General features: G+C 33.9%; 2 protein-coding genes across 8 annotated transcripts in view; one reads left to right on the top strand and one right to left on the bottom strand.

Annotated features, from left to right (window-relative positions):
* Positions 1–15,790, top strand: part of LRRN3 (leucine rich repeat neuronal 3) — a 33,754-nt gene extending 17,964 nt beyond the window's left edge. The window contains exons 2-3 of one of the 3 annotated variants that reach the window (XM_057403696.1): positions 9,939–10,122; positions 12,086–15,790. In XM_057403696.1, the coding sequence (XP_057259679.1) occupies positions 12,435–14,561 (2,127 nt within the window). In that variant the 5' untranslated portion in view covers positions 9,939–10,122; positions 12,086–12,434 and the 3' untranslated portion in view covers positions 14,562–15,790. Of the gene's footprint in view, positions 1–9,938; positions 10,123–11,378; positions 11,464–12,085 lie in introns of those variants that run through there. The other 2 variants (XM_057403697.1, XM_057403698.1) reach the window with 2 other exon arrangements.
* Positions 1–18,469, bottom strand: part of IMMP2L (inner mitochondrial membrane peptidase subunit 2) — a 449,643-nt gene that overhangs the window by 246,100 nt on the left and 185,074 nt on the right. The window lies entirely within an intron of this gene.

Below are 18,469 nucleotides of genomic sequence, written 5' to 3' on the forward strand. Positions count from 1 at the left end.
CAAACATGCAAGGCTAGGAGATACGGATGGAGCTACCTTAAACTGATTTCCAATCAAGAAGTATTCCAAATATTTCCAGTTACAAAATTAAAAGAGACCACAATTATCCTCAGCTGGATTTTGAAATCCTCAAACTGCAGAATACTCTGTCTGTACCCTCCTTTCCTGCAACTTCATTTTTAACTATATTGACAATGTCTGTTTTATGAAGAACAGATGTGGTATTGCAGCGTCAGTGTCTCCATTAACATTGTCACATCAGACAAAAGTCACTGAAAGATGATGGTAATAATTTTTAACATAAAAATTATATTTAATAAAGACTGTACTGCAACCGTTGTTTTAGAAGTATGGAGCCTGATAGAGCCAAATAATTACCTGTATTTGTCTGGTACCTATTTGTAAAATCCACCCAACCCTGCAAAATTCTTTCTGTAACAAGCAGAATGGAAACATTTTAAACATCAAACTATCAAACTACTCCATGTAGCCTCTGAAATTAAAGATTTTTTTTCCAGTGAAACAAATTCTGTTTCATGCTTCTTTGCTGTTTTTATTTTTTTTAAAGAGAAAGCAATTAAAACCATGGTGGAAAATTCTTCGAGAGTGACTTCTGTAATAAAAATATGATAGATTCAGAAGCAGAAAGATAGGAATGAGCCTGATCCAAAAAATCTGCATAAACTAATTACCAAACTAATGATAGATAATCATGTCAAACCTTCAAAACAGCTAGAAAATTTTGCTATTTCACAATAAAGCAAATGAAGCAGAAAGATTTTTTTTTTTCAGTAGAATGTGCAGGTTTATCTTTTCATTAGATTTCAAGAGTCAGTGTGTATATAATCTATACAGTAAAGCAAAATAAATAAAAAAACCTTCCCATTCACCAAAAATATTTAGTGGATTGTAATGTTCTTTTGAGTTTTATAACTACTTCAGAGGATAGAAATGCTGCCACTCTCTCCTTAATAGGTCTAAAAACTGAGTCCATATATAGGGAAGAAGTACTTGGGAGCATCAACAGGAGCCTATCTGCTTTAACAGAATGAAATTCTTACTTGTCTGCAACACAGGATAGGTCCTACAGCAATTCCTAAAAGAATTAAAACTCTGAAAATAGCTTGGAAGGCCAGAAGGAGGAACAAATGAAAACTATCAAGAATCCTTCACCTTAACTTTTCCTAGGTTATCAGTTTGGCAGGTATTAAAATGAGATTATTCAGCCTATGAAAAAAAAAACCAAACAACTATGAGTGCTTATCAGTTAATAGTTAACACTTTGATCTGAAAACAATAAGTTAGTATTGTCTATACCCAAAATATCCGTGATACCATCTTTTTTACTACATCATCATCCTGGAGAGCCTGATCATCATCCTGATAAGGAAAAGGATCCACAATCCTGCTGCAGATACAGTCAAATATCTGTTAATTCTCAACAAAGAAATAATCCATTTCAAAGCAGGAATTTCCTTGACCAAACAGGGTTTAGTAATAGACCAAGCTACAAATAACAAGCTGCTCAATCTGCTGCAAAATCTTTTTTGACCAGCATAGATCACTAAATGATAATTTTCAAAGGAATACCAAGCTTTGTATTATCTTCATCAATATGTAATTGCAGTCTTCCATTTTTATTTCTTTCAAGGTAAGGCTAGGTTTTTGTAACTAAATATCTATGTCTCCATCTGCAGTAGATTCTCCATTTTCATTAAAATGTTAGACTACCATCAGTTTACTGTGACTCTATGACTCTATAAACCACAAGGACATTAAAAGAGATTTAGACATCCTCATTGTAAAGAGAACTCATCTCAATAATTCTTCAGTATTTTTTTTCAAGTTAGGTTTTTATTCACTAACTAAAATTGTTCAAAATGTTTTAAAAGTTCACCCTTGAAGAATAATTATTTGTGGGAAAGCAGCAACTAAATAACAGAATTATTTGTAACTTATCATTTATCATTCAATTCTAATACTTAACAGCAACATGGGAAATATAATGAAGCTAAAACCTGATTTTCAAGCCAAAAATATTTATGGCTTTTAGGGTATATTCCCTACTGCTTGATCCATCCTAAAAGCCTGCTCCTGAAGGACTGCCAAACAAAGGCATTTCACCTCATAACTGCTATAAGTCTTATTCATTACTTCCATAACTTTCAAATGCTACTTCATGTTCCCTGGATGTGGCTCACATTATCTCTCATGAATAATAGGAGACAGAAAAGAGGATTCTATCACCTTCAGGGAAATTTTTTCAGGACTTTTCAAGTTCCCAGCCATTCCAATGTGTTGCTTTGCCTATTCATTTAATTCCAGTACCATCTCAGCATTTAACCAACTGAAATTTATGAGATGGCACTGGAGATTCAGGTTTGGAAATTCAGAAATACATCATAATCGTTCTCCACAACCAGTAGTGGAAACTGAAGCTGATAGGTCAGTGTTTGAAAATATAGGAGTTAGAATGCTCACACTGTTCTACACTCTGTTCTGATTAAAGTGTAACCTGGATTTACTTTAAAATTTGCATTTCCTACATACAGTAGGATACCATGATAAGCACAGTTTAAAGCATACTAACACAAATGTAACAACTGGTATGGATTTTCAAAATCAAAAGCATTCCATGCTTTGGAGGATTTTTTTGTATTAGGTATGTTAAAGCAATTTAAGGTGACATTTCCATGCTCATTAACAGAGGACACAGTCATTTGCAAGGAGACAGACAGGTGGTTTATAATTTCCATCATTATAATATTGAACAAGGTGACAACTATTGCCTGAAGGAAGGATAATTATACTGTGAGGGAACTTAAACTGTATATTCAGTTCACATTTATAAGGACTGGCATAAAAAGCCACACACCAAAGCTTAACTATACTCATTCACCTGTTTAAATTGTGGTTAACCAAATTAATCCTCAATGCATTTTTATTGTTACTGGCTTGTGTATTGCATCAGCAAACTGCCAAGTGAATTGGCTATTTGCCTTCAAAGTATCTGTACTACCTCTTACACACTACTGCAAGAAAAAAAAAAAAGAAAAAGAAAAATCAAACAAACAAAAAAAAACCCCAAACCCCCAAACCAGCAAACAAATAAAAAAACCCACAACTCCCACCAACATTATCTCTTTCTGTTTCTACTTACTTACTTCCTTCTATGACATTATGTGATGTACTCTAGAACTTATGGTACGTATGCAGAAATCATATTTTCTTCAAATGCTTCACAAGTGTTTACATAGGACACAAAGTGTTGCTCTTTCACCTTGTTTGCCTGTTACCTTTTACTACACACGCTCCTAGTTATTTTCCATACATCCTAGTATATTAGTATGCATTTTCCATTAGTTCTCATGCTGATTTTGCCTTAATTCCAATTAATGTTACTGAACCTGAGTGTGACCAGAACCATATACAGCATATCATGAGTTTTTACCTGCAACTGATAAATTAAACTAAAGGATTTTGGCATATGTTAGGTTCACATTTGCTGTTTCACAGGCATTCTAGTGCCACTTTCTCCTTACTTCTGATATTCTCTCTGAGGTCTTCCAACTTTGAAGCAGAAATTACTATTAGATCCTGAAAGCATAATTTGTCATTTCAAAATATTGAAATGTCACACTATTGAAATATCTGTCTTTCTTTACTTATTTGTGTTGGTTTACTACTGGAAAAGAAAACCATACCATTGTCTGAAAGCAGGAAGGCTGAAGTCAGACTTCAAAATGAGCATCCTCTTCTAATAAAAATCAGGTTGCTTTGACTCAGCATTATCACTATTACAAAATTATGGCTAATACATCTTTGGAAGAACAAACTGGAAGGACAATTTGAAATGTTTCCTCTATCCTACTTCAACACCAGTGATGAACCAAACTGTTCATCTTACTATTCCATAATCACCAGTAATAGGATCTTTCAACATCTTAATTCTAATTTATCTTTTGTTCAGTTTGAAGAGCCATTTTCCCATAGCAAGATGCATTTCATTGCATAAATACATCTGTGCATCCCTAACATTCTTATTGTAATGGGAGGAGTGTTCTTACACATCTTCACATGTGTACCTACAGCACATGTGTATCCATAGTCTTGAATCATATGTAGGAATCCCCCCAAAAAATGCAAGAGAAATTATGTTCGTCAAGGCAAATCTAGTGCAAGCTTTGAGTACAGTGATAACAATCTGGTTGACTGACATCAATACTTGAACAGTGAATACTGGTCAAAATTCTCTGAAAGATCAGAATGTTAATTTTAACACTGCTGTCAGATTTGCAATCCAAAATGCTGAAAGGTGATGTAAAATGATGATAGATGCTAGAGAAAGAAGTACAAAATCAAGATGCGGCTATATCATGTAAGTTTCATAATTGAAATAATCCTGTTCAGTGACATGCTAATGAGTGCAATCATCTAAGAGATTGAGTGATTTTTCACTTTAGACAAGGAAATAAAAAAAAATACTTCTAAAATAATAGGAAACACTTGAAGGATTGTACAGTGGAAAAAAGGAGTGAGGAAGTTGGCTATGAATCTATACATGCTGGAGGGGTGCAATGGTTTAAATAAATTGCAATTTTCAAAGGAGAAGAAAAACACTTGAAAGAGAATTCAGTTACTGTTCCAGGAACTGTATGATTATTTAGCTGTAGTGCAACACACAGCAGAAGGGATACTGAACTTAACTATAAGTGTTGCTATTTATTTATCTTGTATTTATCCTCTGATCTTATTTTAAAAAGCAAATCATAAAGAGAAAATCAGCATTTTAATGTATTCACTTCTTGGAAATAAGAAATGAACCAAGATAATCCTACAGTGTGGATTACAGCTGACCAATGGGTACATAAAAGTACAAAAAACCAGTAATTTGGGGTCCAAAAATAAAATTATTTTTGTAAACCATATAAAATTCCCCAACATGTAATGTTATTAATGAGATGCTTAGCTGAGCAAAAACTGTAATTAATACCAAATACAAATCAAAACACTTTCTGCAATCAGAAATTACAGTATTTTTATGAGCTGGCAATTTATGAGTATGCATAAATCACTCCAACTGACATAAAACACAGCAGAAAACAGAAATTTTATTTCTGAATCTTTAAAATAATATTCTGGTTTACACATTGTCTGTTTTTGCATCCTGAAATTTTTTTTTCATAATCAATTTCTCTATATTGCCTCAGCAAGATTTAAAAAATTTATCCATCTCCTTTGAACAATACATCATGAACCTGGTTCCCCAGGTGGCTCAGAATGAAAGTAATCACCCAATATATTCACAATTATTATGTTAAAGCTCAATTCAATAGGAAAATTCATGACACAAAAAACATCCACTCCTGGAAGCTCAAAAAATCAATTTTTTTTTTTTTTTAAGTAAGGCATTTCTACTTACTATTATGATGAGAATATTTTTTTTCTCCTTCATGGATCTTAAGCCACATTCCACGTAATATAAGTATACATCAAGTACTGTCTGGGATTGTAGCAGGATGTTCCTAATATAACTTCATTCATTAAGCCATTTCATATCTTTAGGTTATTATAGTTCATAATCAGTACAGTGGACACTGAAAATTACTTTTTTTTTAATTGTATAACTGCATTTACCTTGATGTGAGCATTTCCCAAAACAAATCACAATTATACCAACAACTACAAGGTGAATTCACGAACCATTAGAAGTCTGCCATTAAAGACTGACAATTTAAATTTAGGTCTTCCAAGCCTATAACTTTGCTGCTGAAAAAATATAGACTAGAAATTGTGACTCCTAAGATTATGATGTTTATCATTATCTAATTTTATTACAGTGACCATTTTCCCACCATAAATCAGAAAAGCATATACTATTAAATTTGCCGGAAAATAGTGTGTGCCAACTACAGCCACTATCTCTGTCTTTATTACAACTACCTGAACAGAACTATTACTGTGTTTTAGGCTCGTTTAATATTTACATTTATCAGCCACAAATTAAAAAAAAAAAAAAAAAAACCCACAAAAATAGGTTTTTGCCAATCGCTCTGCTGGATTTTGGCTAGGCTTTTTTTTACTAGTTAAATGTAATATACAATCCCAGAATCGGTATGGTAGCTTTCTAGAATATCAAGCCAAAACTGGTCTCACTCATCTCTAGTTTTGACCATCTGCTTGAAGCATCTGGTAACTGGGTACATGCACCCACACCCAGAACGTGACTGCTCTCTTGCCAACTATGTGCCTAGGTAACTGCCAATATGTGCTTCTCCACTACGAACATGACAACTGACAAAAAGAAGTTGAACATGTACGAATAAATCTAAATTAAACTATCACATTACTTTCCCAAGTTACAGCAATATTTTTTTTTGCCATAATTGCTTGATAATGGCAACCATAAATACATCACTTACACAGTGAAACTTAAGGCTAAGAACTATAACAAGGATGTCAAAGATCTAAGTACTTTGAAAGGTTATTTTCAACGCTTAATCCTTGATATTTTTCCCTGATGACCAGAAAACATATATGTGGAGTTATTATTTAAGAAAAAATCAGAACAAGTAATGCTAGCAATAAGTTAAATTTTTAGATTAACAATATCAGGACTATATATTCAATACCTCATTTAAGAAGACGGAATAAGAAATCAGATTATTTTCAAATTTTTTTTACAATTAATTCGAGTATATAAAATTATGAGATATAGTCTAACTGCCACACATTAAAAATATTTCAAGAAGATTTGGAATGCCATACTATAAGTCAGAACAAAAATGACAGACTACAACACAAACGGTAAAAAAATGTGCAGCCTCCATTGAAATTCAGCCTTTTGTCATATAAACATACTTTTGAAACTCAAAAACAATACCTAAAAATTATTTTGTGCCCTTCATATTAGGACTAAAAACCAAAAAATAAATTAGGGAACTGTAGTTACTGAAATAATTCCTTTACCAAGTATCATCAAAAAACTTTTCATCTTCTTTCGCTATGACATTTATGAAAAGGTCAGATATATTTAATGGTTAGGAAGTGTGTGATTAAAAGTTAAAATCACATGAGAGAGATTTACAGACATAAGATTTAAAATGGAAGCCTGGAAAAGCAAGCCCAGATAATGATAGAAAACTACTAGACTATGGTTAGAGTTAAAAAATAAACCCAAGGATATTTGGAGATTATGACTTCTATTTTTTATTTACCCTGCCTGAATCATCAGTTGTCCCTCTACTTGTATGTAAATTTTAAGATCCACAGAGTAAAGCTCAGAGTTTTCTTTTGAAGAAAGTTAGCACACAAGACAATGTGTTCCTTATCAACCCTCTGGCTTCAATGCACAATGCTGCTGCTGCCACCAAATTAATAATAGCAACAAAATTATATACTTTTTCTATCGAGCACTGTGATTATGATTGATAAACACCTTACTTCAACATGCAGGTGTTCCCATAGTTACCTGCCTTTCCATGGTCAGTCATGGTTATCCAGTTTAAAACAGGTTAGGAAACAAATGCTGTATCTTTTCCATTTTTAAAAGGAGGTTTTACAAAATATCCATTTAAGTCCATTAAAAAGTTATTCTAAAATAGTGCATGTAATAAATTGTCACATACCATATGTAAATACTCCTTTGGCTTCCATTTTACTTCTTTGTTTTCATTGCATCGATTATAAATACTGCATTTTTGAAGCTTCATGATTTATTACATTGCAATATTTTCCGAAATACTATAATGTAATTTTTGAGAAAAGAAATAGAAATACAGTAAGTTCTTAATGAATTCCACATGCTGATAATTCTTCTAATATCTATTAAATTTCATTAAGATACAGTAAATGGGCACAAGGACAGTAGGCCAGACTCAATTAGTGAAAGGGTTATAATGACAAGAAGTGAAAAGTGGCTTTTTCAATTGATACGTTTGAAAGGTACCTTTGTATGAACAGCTGTGTTTTCAAAATGCTTGCCACCTCTAAATTGGTCCTTGTGAAGTGAACTGTTTGCCTTATTGCCAGCAGGGCACATTGCAGTGTAGCTGCTGCATTTTTAGTTTTTATCACTGTCTCTCTAACTGATGAAGTGGAAAAGAAAGATTGCCAAAACCTGACGTGTTTCTTTCCCTTTCTGCCCACTCTGACTTTGTTCTTAACTGTCTGTTGCTCCAGTGATGAGAAACATTGCTCAGTTTATTCACTCTCTGAATGTCTTTTCCAGCTCAAATAATGGTGATACCCTCTTGTAAACTAAGGCTCCAACTGTCAATAGCAGTGAATGAAACAAACCTAATTAAGACATAGCAATCGCTGTCTACACAAGAGATAATTAGGCTGCAAAAAGTCACACACATCAGGTTGCATTTTTCTAACAGCAAGAGATAATACCTTAAAAGCAAGAGGCATACCATATTTAATAAGATAGTAAGTATGAACTGCAATAGGGATGGACTTCCAGAAGAAATGAAGTCATCTGTCCATGATTTAAACAGTTTTAGGACAGAAGTTCTGGTAAGGAAAGCAGTAATAAAAATACTGAATAGCATTGCTAGCTTTTTAGATGCAGACTGTTTAATTGATACATTAGGAAGAAAACCATATCATTTTATTTAGATGAAGAACTACATGTACAATCAGAGTGCACAGATTTATAAATGTAGCAGGGGAAAGAACTTCATCAGAGTCTAAAACTGCAATGCATAGCTCTTGCTGCTGCTTATGTGGAAACACTTTCACCACAGCTCAGCTTACTGGGGATAATTTTCACCTGACCCTCATCTCTACAGGCTTTTCTATTAGTAGGTACAAGGTACAACTTCTATTAGTAGGTACAAGTCTTTAGAATCACTTGCATCGCATCAAAACTCCTGAGAGATCATCAAAACCTACTAACAAAAGCAGTAAAATAAAACCAATATTTTTGCTTAACAGGTGATGTTGATGTAATTGCATTATTTGCATTTTTTTTTTTAAAGAAATTATCTACCTTTGCACAGAAACCTCTGTATATGTAAATCTCAGACACTTCAAATACTATTGAAAGGAACAGGACAAATAACTTTCAGTTCTCTTTGCCCTTCTACTATCTTTAAAACAAAAAGACATTTGAAAAGCAAAATTTCACTAAAACTCCAGATGTTATTAAACACTTATCTTTAAAAGCACTGAAACCCATTAATAAAAATTCTGAAAATCAGTTAGTAGTAGTATATAATTTCGATCTTTATTTAGGGCTATCATTATAGATTTACTATTATCAATACATTAATGAAGAAAAGGAATCAGTGTATTTCAAAAGTTTAAAGTATCACAAAGTTAAATGTTTATTCTCCAATACATTTATCTCTGTGACTATGCTCTTTAAGGAAATAGAACTTCAATTACAGTTCATAGCATTGATTGCAAGATATCAATTTACATGAGGTTTATTTTATTACAGTAAGCTGCAGCTCACTTCTCAGAAATTGTAGGTACATATCTCAAGGTAAGAAATTAATTACATTCACACAGATACACACGTAATCAACAAGTTGGTGTATGTAAAGTCATACTGCATAACTTGATTCTGATTTTTGATCTCTTCAGATGCGACCAGAAAACTTAACATCAGCAGTCCATATTTCCTTACTTTTTTTGTCAACACTGTATATCAGAGTCACACAATATTACTATTATATACAAAAATGTTTTGCCAGAAAGCCCACTCCAATATATATGACATGAAAATATCCACTTGTGTCCTTGGTTTTGGCTTGTGAATCCCATAGAAGCTGCAGTATAAAGTCAGGAGGAGTATAAACTCAAATGCAGGAGCATGTTGGCTCTGTGTACATGAAAATGCAGTAGTTTACAAGCTTCAACTGTTACAGCCTCTAGGATGCCTGGGACACACACGAAAGGTTCATTTTGGTCCATTTCCTATCTTTCAGTGGCCAATATCAAATGTCAAAGGAGGAGCAGAAAACCAGGTCAGCTATGTAGCTATGCTTCCCCAGAATACTTTCCTGGTACCTCTACTGAACAGAAGTCCATGAGAATCATAGTGGGGTCAGAATGATGAGATTAGATATCTGCAGTAGCAGTCTGTTTAATCTCAATTAATTTACTATTCAGGTAAGATTTCTGATCAGCTTTCAACTACTATAAACTTACATTTTGTATTTGCCATGCTAGCAGATACATTTTAATACAAAATCCAAATAAAATTCCAAAAGTCAATGGGGCTTGTGCTTTAGCAAGTGCATGAAGAACATGACTCACTCAGTTCCCTTCATTGCCATCTTATTTTCTCCCTACATAGTAAATTACATTTGTGCATTTGACACAGAATGAATTCCATTGAGATCTTTAGTAAATAGGACAGTACTCCATATAGGTATATTACCTTGTCTCCTGGAGGCAAAATTAAGAACAAGTTATAGGCATTAACTGTACAAGTCAAACCTTTATTTTTCTTCAAGCCTCAAGTTTATCTAATTTCTCAGAACAAAGGAAGAGATTACATTTTCACTATTTCAGTCAGTTTTTTTGCATTCCAGTAGAACATTTGCATAAAAACATATTATTAATCCTTAAAACAGCAGAATGTTTTCTGTATGTTTATCTCACACATTGTCTGTTCACTTTATTAATACACTTACAAGTCAAAATACAATATACACTTACAAGTTAAAATACAATATTAAATGTCCTTAAATGTACATAACACAAACAGCTGCCTCAAAGACTTGACAAATGTATTTCAAATTGGCCTAATGTCACTCAACATGCTCCAGCACCTTTCCTCTGAGCTGATACAGAATGCCTAGGCAGTCAATATGCCCAGTGCTTGGGCCTGAAAAGGAAACCTAAAGTCCATATCCTTGACGCTTGACTTTAGTAATTTTATCTGTACTAGCAACACCTCAGAAGTTACTTATTAATGTCAATGACGCCTTGATCTTACAGTTTGTGAACAATGTCACTATGTATTTTGACACTAAGGGCAAGGGGAGAAAGGGTATAAATGTGTATCATATGAAGTCTTCTGGACAATCGTGTGAAGTGTATATTCTGAAGTAAAGTAGCCAGTTAATGTGTACTACTTCATATATGAAGGGTTTGGATTATATCACTTGGAACAAAATATACACTGAAAGTAGAATATTTTTTTCCCCATAACAAGCAAGTACATAACAAAAATCTGGAGAAGACGCATTTGATGCTTCAAGATGCTAAGGCTTCAAGTCGTTACTATAATTTAGGACATGAAGAAAATCTGAGACTTCATAGCAAATTTCAGATTCTTGCAGAGCTACAGACCAAAGAAACAATTGCTACTGTAATTTTTTTCCTTCTTACTCTAAAGACACTTTTCTGTTATTATTATTCCTTGCAATTGAAGTTACTGAAGCCAAAACAAGCAAGCCAGTAATTAGCCTGAATTTGCCAAGATGACAAGCTATTTATTATGAGGTACATATTTCTTTCTAATTATCACTTTAAAGAAAAGTTTTCTTCCTAAACAGCAGCCTCAAAAATATTAGAAAATTATAAAGCCTGTGGATTATCAATTTTCCATATTTCTGTATAAGTATCTTACAGGCTTGCCTAACAGTGTAATCATTAGGAAGGCGTGTTAATCCCATCATTCCTTTTTCCTTTGATTATACATATATTATGTTCTTTCTTATGTTCAAAAGTTGTGTTCATGCTCTGTAAGATTTTGCTCAGTGTTTACATTTTCAAAGCCAACAGAACTCAGTCTGCTTCTAGTGATAACTGAAAGAAAAAATAAAATATTTTAAAGCACCATAAAATATGTAGAAAAATTTCACTGACATATTTTGCCTTATACTTTGTGGATCTTCCTCTTTCTGTAGAGCAATGCTCCACTGGATGTATGACAAGCTACAAGTCTAAAGATATATTACTATATTAACTTCATTTATGCTATCTGGACACCACTACAACACTCTAGGCACCACAGTAATTTTCTTTTCTTACTTGCAATAATTAACATTAGAGAGCAAAAGATGTCTAAATTAATTTATAACTTTATAGTTTCTTACACTAATTATTTCCTCTTCTATTTTAGGTCACCCTGTCATTCCTGCAAACACTAATCAATCATGGGATTTGAAGTTAATACTACTAAATAAATGAATTGCTTAATCTCCTATGACCATCTATACATACTTCATCTTCACAAAGCTTATCAATTTCATGTCATCAAGGACAGAGTGACCTTCGTTTCCACAAAATGCCTCTTACTACTGGACAAGTTGGTTACAAATTTATCACTTATCGTCAGGAAGAAAGTCCTTCACGATCATCATTTCACAAATGCAAGTGTGCACTTTATCAACTGACCAGGCCATACTGAATTCCAAACCCATAACTGTGGAATATTAACACGTGTTACTTTTCTGAACATTTGAGCTAAGATGAAGGACATGCAACTCAAAATTAATTTTCTAGTTGGCCTAGTTATCACTGCACTAGTACAAGCTGTAGAAAAAAAAGCAGACTGCCCAGAGTCATGTATATGCGAGATCAGACCATGGTTCACCCCCAGGTCTGTGTATATGGATGCTCCAACAGTGGATTGTAATGATTTAGGCCTTTTTAATTTTCCAGCCAGACTGCCTGCTGACACACAAGTTCTACTTCTACAGACTAATAATATTGAAAACATTGAACAGTCAGTCGACTTCCCAGTGAATTTAACTGGTCTAGATTTATCTCAGAACAATTTATCTTCAGTGACCAGTATTAATCTTAGAAAGATACCACAGTTGCTTTCAGTGTACCTTGAAGAAAACAAACTTACTGAACTCCCTGAAGAATGTCTCTCTGGACTCCACAATTTACAAGAGCTTTATATTAATCATAATCTGCTTTCTGTGATTGCACCAGGAGCTTTCATAGGCCTCAATAATCTTCTTAGACTTCATCTCAATTCAAATGGTCTGCAAATGATCAACAGGAAGTGGTTTGAAGCTACTCCTAATCTTGAAATTCTCATGATTGGAGAAAACCCAATAATCAGAATTGAAGATATGAATTTTAAGCCTCTTATCAATCTGCGCAGCCTAGTTTTAGCAGGCATAAATCTCACTGAAATACCAGATAATGCTTTGGCTGGCCTTGACAATTTAGAAAGCATCTCCTTTTATGACAATAGATTTGTTAGAGTGCCCCACATTGCTCTTCAAAAGGCCACAAAACTTAAATTTCTGGATCTAAATAAGAATCCCATTAACAGAATACGACGAGGAGATTTTAGCAATATGCTGCACCTAAAAGAGTTAGGAATTAATAACATGCCTGAACTGATCTCTATAGATGGTCTTGCTGTTGATAATTTGCCAGATTTAAGAAAAATAGAAGCTACCAATAACCCCAGATTATCATACATTCATCCAAATGCATTCTACAGACTGCCCAAGCTGGAATCTCTCATGCTTAACAGCAACGCACTGAGCGCCCTTTACCGCAGTACAATAGAATCCTTGCCTAACCTTAAAGAAGTTAGTATACACAGCAATCCCATTAGATGTGATTGTGTCATCCGCTGGATTAACATGAATAAAACAAACATTCGCTTCATGGAGCCGGAGTCCCTGTTTTGTGTAGACCCCCCTGAATTTCAAGGCCAGAATGTGAGACAGATACACTTCCGGGAAATGATGGAAATCTGTCTCCCACTGATAGCTCCTGAAAGTTTTCCATCTACTTTGGATTTGAAAACTGGCAGCCATATTTCCTTACACTGCAGAGCAACAGCAGAACCAGAACCTGAAATCTACTGGATAACACCATCAGGACACAAACTTTTGCCTAATACTATTTCTAACAAATACTACATTCATTCCGAAGGAACATTGGACATAAGTGATGTAACACAAAAAGAAAGTGGCTTATACACATGTATAGCAACAAATTTAGTTGGGGCAGACCTAAAGTCAGTCATGATTAAAGTGGATGGCTCTTTCCCTCAGGACAGCAATGGATCTCTGAATATTAAAATAAAAGACATAAAATCTAATTCTGTTTTGGTTTCATGGAAGGCAAGTTCTAAAATTCTGAAATCCAGTGTTAGATGGACAGCCTTTCCGAAAGCTGAAAACTCTCGAGCTGCACAGAGTGCTCGAATACCATCTGACATAAAGGTATATAATCTTACACATCTAAATCCATCAACTGAATACAAAATCTGTATAGATATTCCCACTATCTATTCACAGAATAAGAAACAATGTGTCAACGTAACCACAAAGGGACTGGACTTGGCAGTGAAAGGCTATGAAAAGAACAACATAATAGGATTCTTTGCCTGCCTTGGAGCTCTTTTGGGAATCATCTCTGTGACGTATCTCTACAGTTGCATCTCACGTGGCATGAACTATGGTGTTGGACACAGCTATCTAACGAATTATCTGAAGAAACAATCCTTTTCACTCAATGAGCTTTATCCTCCACTGATCAGTCTTTGGGACATGGGCAAAGACAAAAGCACAGCAATGGAAGTAAAAGCAACTGTAATAGGTGTACCAACCAATATGTCATAAATGTGTCAGTATATCACTTAATTCCTGAAATAAAAAGCACATGACTGCATTTGTGCTGAACAAAAAGGCAACAAGAAAAATAATTTCTTTCACTTAGGAACTAGACATCTGGACTTTGCTGCTGCTGACAAATGGGAATATGTACTCACTCAGCATAAGAGAAGAATTTTAACTAACTGGTTTCTAAAGGTATTCTACCAACCAAATACAATTAACTTCATTTTCTAGAAATTTGATGGGACATTGAAGTCTGGAATACAGTGCAAGTAGCCAAGAACATTTTCTGTATTTTTTTTTATTATTATATAAAAGTAGTGGAACTGAGCAATACCTCCTTCTCTGCTGTATTACACAGTCTAGCCACGAGTTTTTGAAGTGAACAGGTATACTAGGATTGACACATGGTGTAATGAAATGGACAAATTCTGTAGAGTAGACACAGTGAGTATGTGAATTTTTTTTATGAGGAAAATACATTTTTTGATTAAAATCCAAATAGTTTTTGGCTTGTTTGTTTCTGAACAAAACATTCTGGGTGATCTTGTCTGACAATAAACAAACTCATTCTAGGGTCTGACAAAATATCTCCTTACATATAATCCTGTTTAAATACCAGTCTGAGCACACAGGATATTTTTGCTGGGTTTAGGCTGTATAACTGCAATAAACTACAAAATAAATATTTTTATAAAGTACTTACCCTTAATAATAACACACATATTTTACATGGTGCTTATTGTGGGAGGAAGAAGAGAGAAGGCAGGCGGGAAGGAGACATAAAACTGATAGGGAAATAGATTGTTAGCTACTGATAAAAGCAAGTTTTGAGCTGCTTTGGGATTTTCCCAGAAGCATGAAAACTAAATGCAATGTTTCGACTCAGATAACATAAACCCAATATTTTGTCTTCAGTCAAAGGGTTATTCAGTTACCAATAATGTCTAAACTTCAGGCTGGTCATACAGGGAACTCAGCTGGAACAGTTTAAATGATAGTAAGGTTTCCTTTCTGGACCTGCACATATCTGTTCAGCATAAACAACTGATTAGCTTATAAACCTCCTAGGTTTTAACAATGTAACAAGCAATACATGCCTGACAGAAACATTATTAGTAGAAATTAAATGAAACAAAATGAAAAGAGAACAATGAATACTTGCTGCTGCCCATAAGCAGTGAATGTGCACAAGAAGCTGATGATCAGATGGTGATTACAAATGAAACCAAATTCTCTTAGGATGGTAAAAGTGACTGCTCCTAGACCCAGTAAAGACACCTGACCATTGAAATACCTGATGAAAAGAAATGGTACCTCCTGAAAAGAAAGCAATAGCATTTTTTTTTATGTTATTTTAGTTTGTATGTATGAAAAAAAAATAGGAAGAATGAAGAAAAAATATTATTACTGGACATTGTGCTTAAGGAAGAAAATATTTATAGAATGCCTAGGTAACTTGAATTGCAAAGTAAAAATAGCGGTGACAAACACTTCTTGTAATTCTTTAGTAGACTTTAACATTATTTAAACTCCATAATAATATATATTTTACCTTTCTAGACTTGTTTGAGGTAAACATTTCTGTGGAATTGCTGACAAAATTTTTGCTGATAAAACAAAAATAATTCATTCTTGTATTTAGATGTGATCAGAAGAGTTACATCCTGTACTTAGACATTAACTTTTCAACTTATTTATAGTTTGTTGCATACTCTGAAAATATTATTAGTGCATAAACACTTATAACATCAGAAAATAATTTCAGTTTGCCTACTACTAATGAGTAACTTGTTTTCATGTTATAGACGTCCTTTTTCTAGTTAAATCCCAAGATTTTTAAACTACACAAAAGTAATTTCCGAAGTTGCTAAAGGCAGAAAGAACCTGATTCTAATTTTAAGCTACTAAAAGTTAGGCTATCCATAGAGTTGATATATTTCACTGAAGAAGTAAGTTTACAAACCTGATGAATCGCTATCGGACATAAAGGCACACTGAAGTGGAGCGCAGGAATGCTAAAATGCCGTGATGGGTTTCAGGACAACGGACAGCTCCGGATGAGCAGTTACTTGAGCAAAGGCGGCTCTAATGGGACCCGTCAATAAGCAGATACGCTAAGTGTTCGAGTGCAGGTTGGACTGGCCTTTGGGCAGCCTGGCCTAGTAGAAGGTTTCCCTGCCTGTGGCAGCGGGGGTTGCATCTAGGGCAACCAGATATTCCTTAAGGTCCCTTTCAAATCAAGCCTTTCTGTGATTCTAGGTTTACCTTTGGAATAAAGCTACATTTAGAACTTACAACTCCTAGGACTTAGAACTTTATTTTTTTTTTTCAGGCAAATATATCTCTGCGCAATGTTATAAAACAGCATAAGAATACAAGTCTAAGGGAGAACACTGATAAGAGGAATTTTCCCCCTCACAGAATAAGTACAGGCTTTATTTAGTTCATTTAAATATCTTATTTAAAGTTTCTGTTCATAGAATGCATTTTTATATAAAAGAATTCTACACTAACCTTTTGAAAGCTTAAATACATATATCTTATAAATCTTATAAATATCTGAATTGTTTCATACTTTATAATGATATCAAATGAAAATATGCCTTACATTTTAAAAGAAATTGATTGTCCTGTTGCTAATCATTAAGATGCAAATAATTTCCTTTATATCATGAAAAAGGTAAATATAATTGCATTTTCTTAAAGTAGGTTTGCAATCCTCCTCTCAAGTGACCTTGATTAAGCCATTTTACAACTTTATACCTCTCTTTCTCTGAAAGTATCTCTGAAAGAATATGCTAAGCTTTTGTTTTCAGCATACCAACAAGATGCATCTTCTGTAACTAACCATCGAGTAATATTCTTTATTTGTGAAAATATGCCTTCACTGCTATCACTCAAAAGTGAAAATGAAAAAAATACTAGGAAAATATCAGTAAGAACAGGGTCAGGAATGTCTTTGCAATAGGTTACAAGATCACAGATTTTTTAGTGACTCATAGAATAAAACATTTGTGATTTGGTAGGGGTGCTTAACTGATGGGGCACAAAGGAGGAATACAACTGCAATAATGAGAACAGGTATATTCCTTCAAAGAGTTAATACTCTTACCAAAGGATCTGCAGAAATAAATGCTTGCAGGTTTAGACTAAAACTTTTAAATGACATATTTAGTAGCACAATTGAGTTAATATAAAATTCATTTGTGAATTTATGTCAACAGCATTGCAATTCTTCAGTATTCTACAGAGGTTTTAAATAATTTAGAACTGAAATATTACGTATTTTCAACAGAAATGCAAGTTCAGTTATATTTTTTGATCTAGTTACTGTAAGAACATCTTAAGGGCAAAAACCATGTTGGAGGTGAGGCTGTTTAAACACACTTAAATTAGAATTCAGGGTGTATGTTGATTAATGAATGGTTGTTTGATCCTTTTGTTATATACATTTGTGTGCATGTGTGAAATACTTCTGTTATATTAGCAACATGTTAGTCTGTCTGAGACCTTTATTTCATTATATCTGCACTGCATTATTATATCTACTATAGAAAAGTAGTATCTTGTAGAACACATGGCAAAGCTTTCAATGGCAGTACTGTGAACCATCTACTATCCATATAAGCATAGCATCTTTAATACCTACACAGAAGCATCTTCATGATATCAGCCAAAAAAATACCCTCTAAAAAGATTCATTTTTAGAGATAATGAGCCAGTAGTGTGCACTTGCAGCCCAGAAAGCCAACCGTATCCTGGGCTGCATCAAAAGAAGAATGACCAGCAGATCAAGGGAAGTGATCCTGCCCCTCTACTCTGCTCTTGTGAGAATTCAACTTGGAGTGCTGTGTACAGTTCTGGTGTCCTCAACATAAGAAGGACATGGAACTGTTGGAACAAGTACAGAG

This window comes from Pezoporus wallicus, unplaced genomic scaffold (assembly GCF_028554395.1).
Source record: "Pezoporus wallicus isolate ANWC-B61680 ecotype Strahan unplaced genomic scaffold, APGP_CSIRO_Pwel_v1 contig_7274, whole genome shotgun sequence".
NCBI lineage: Eukaryota > Metazoa > Chordata > Aves > Psittaciformes > Psittacidae > Pezoporus > Pezoporus wallicus.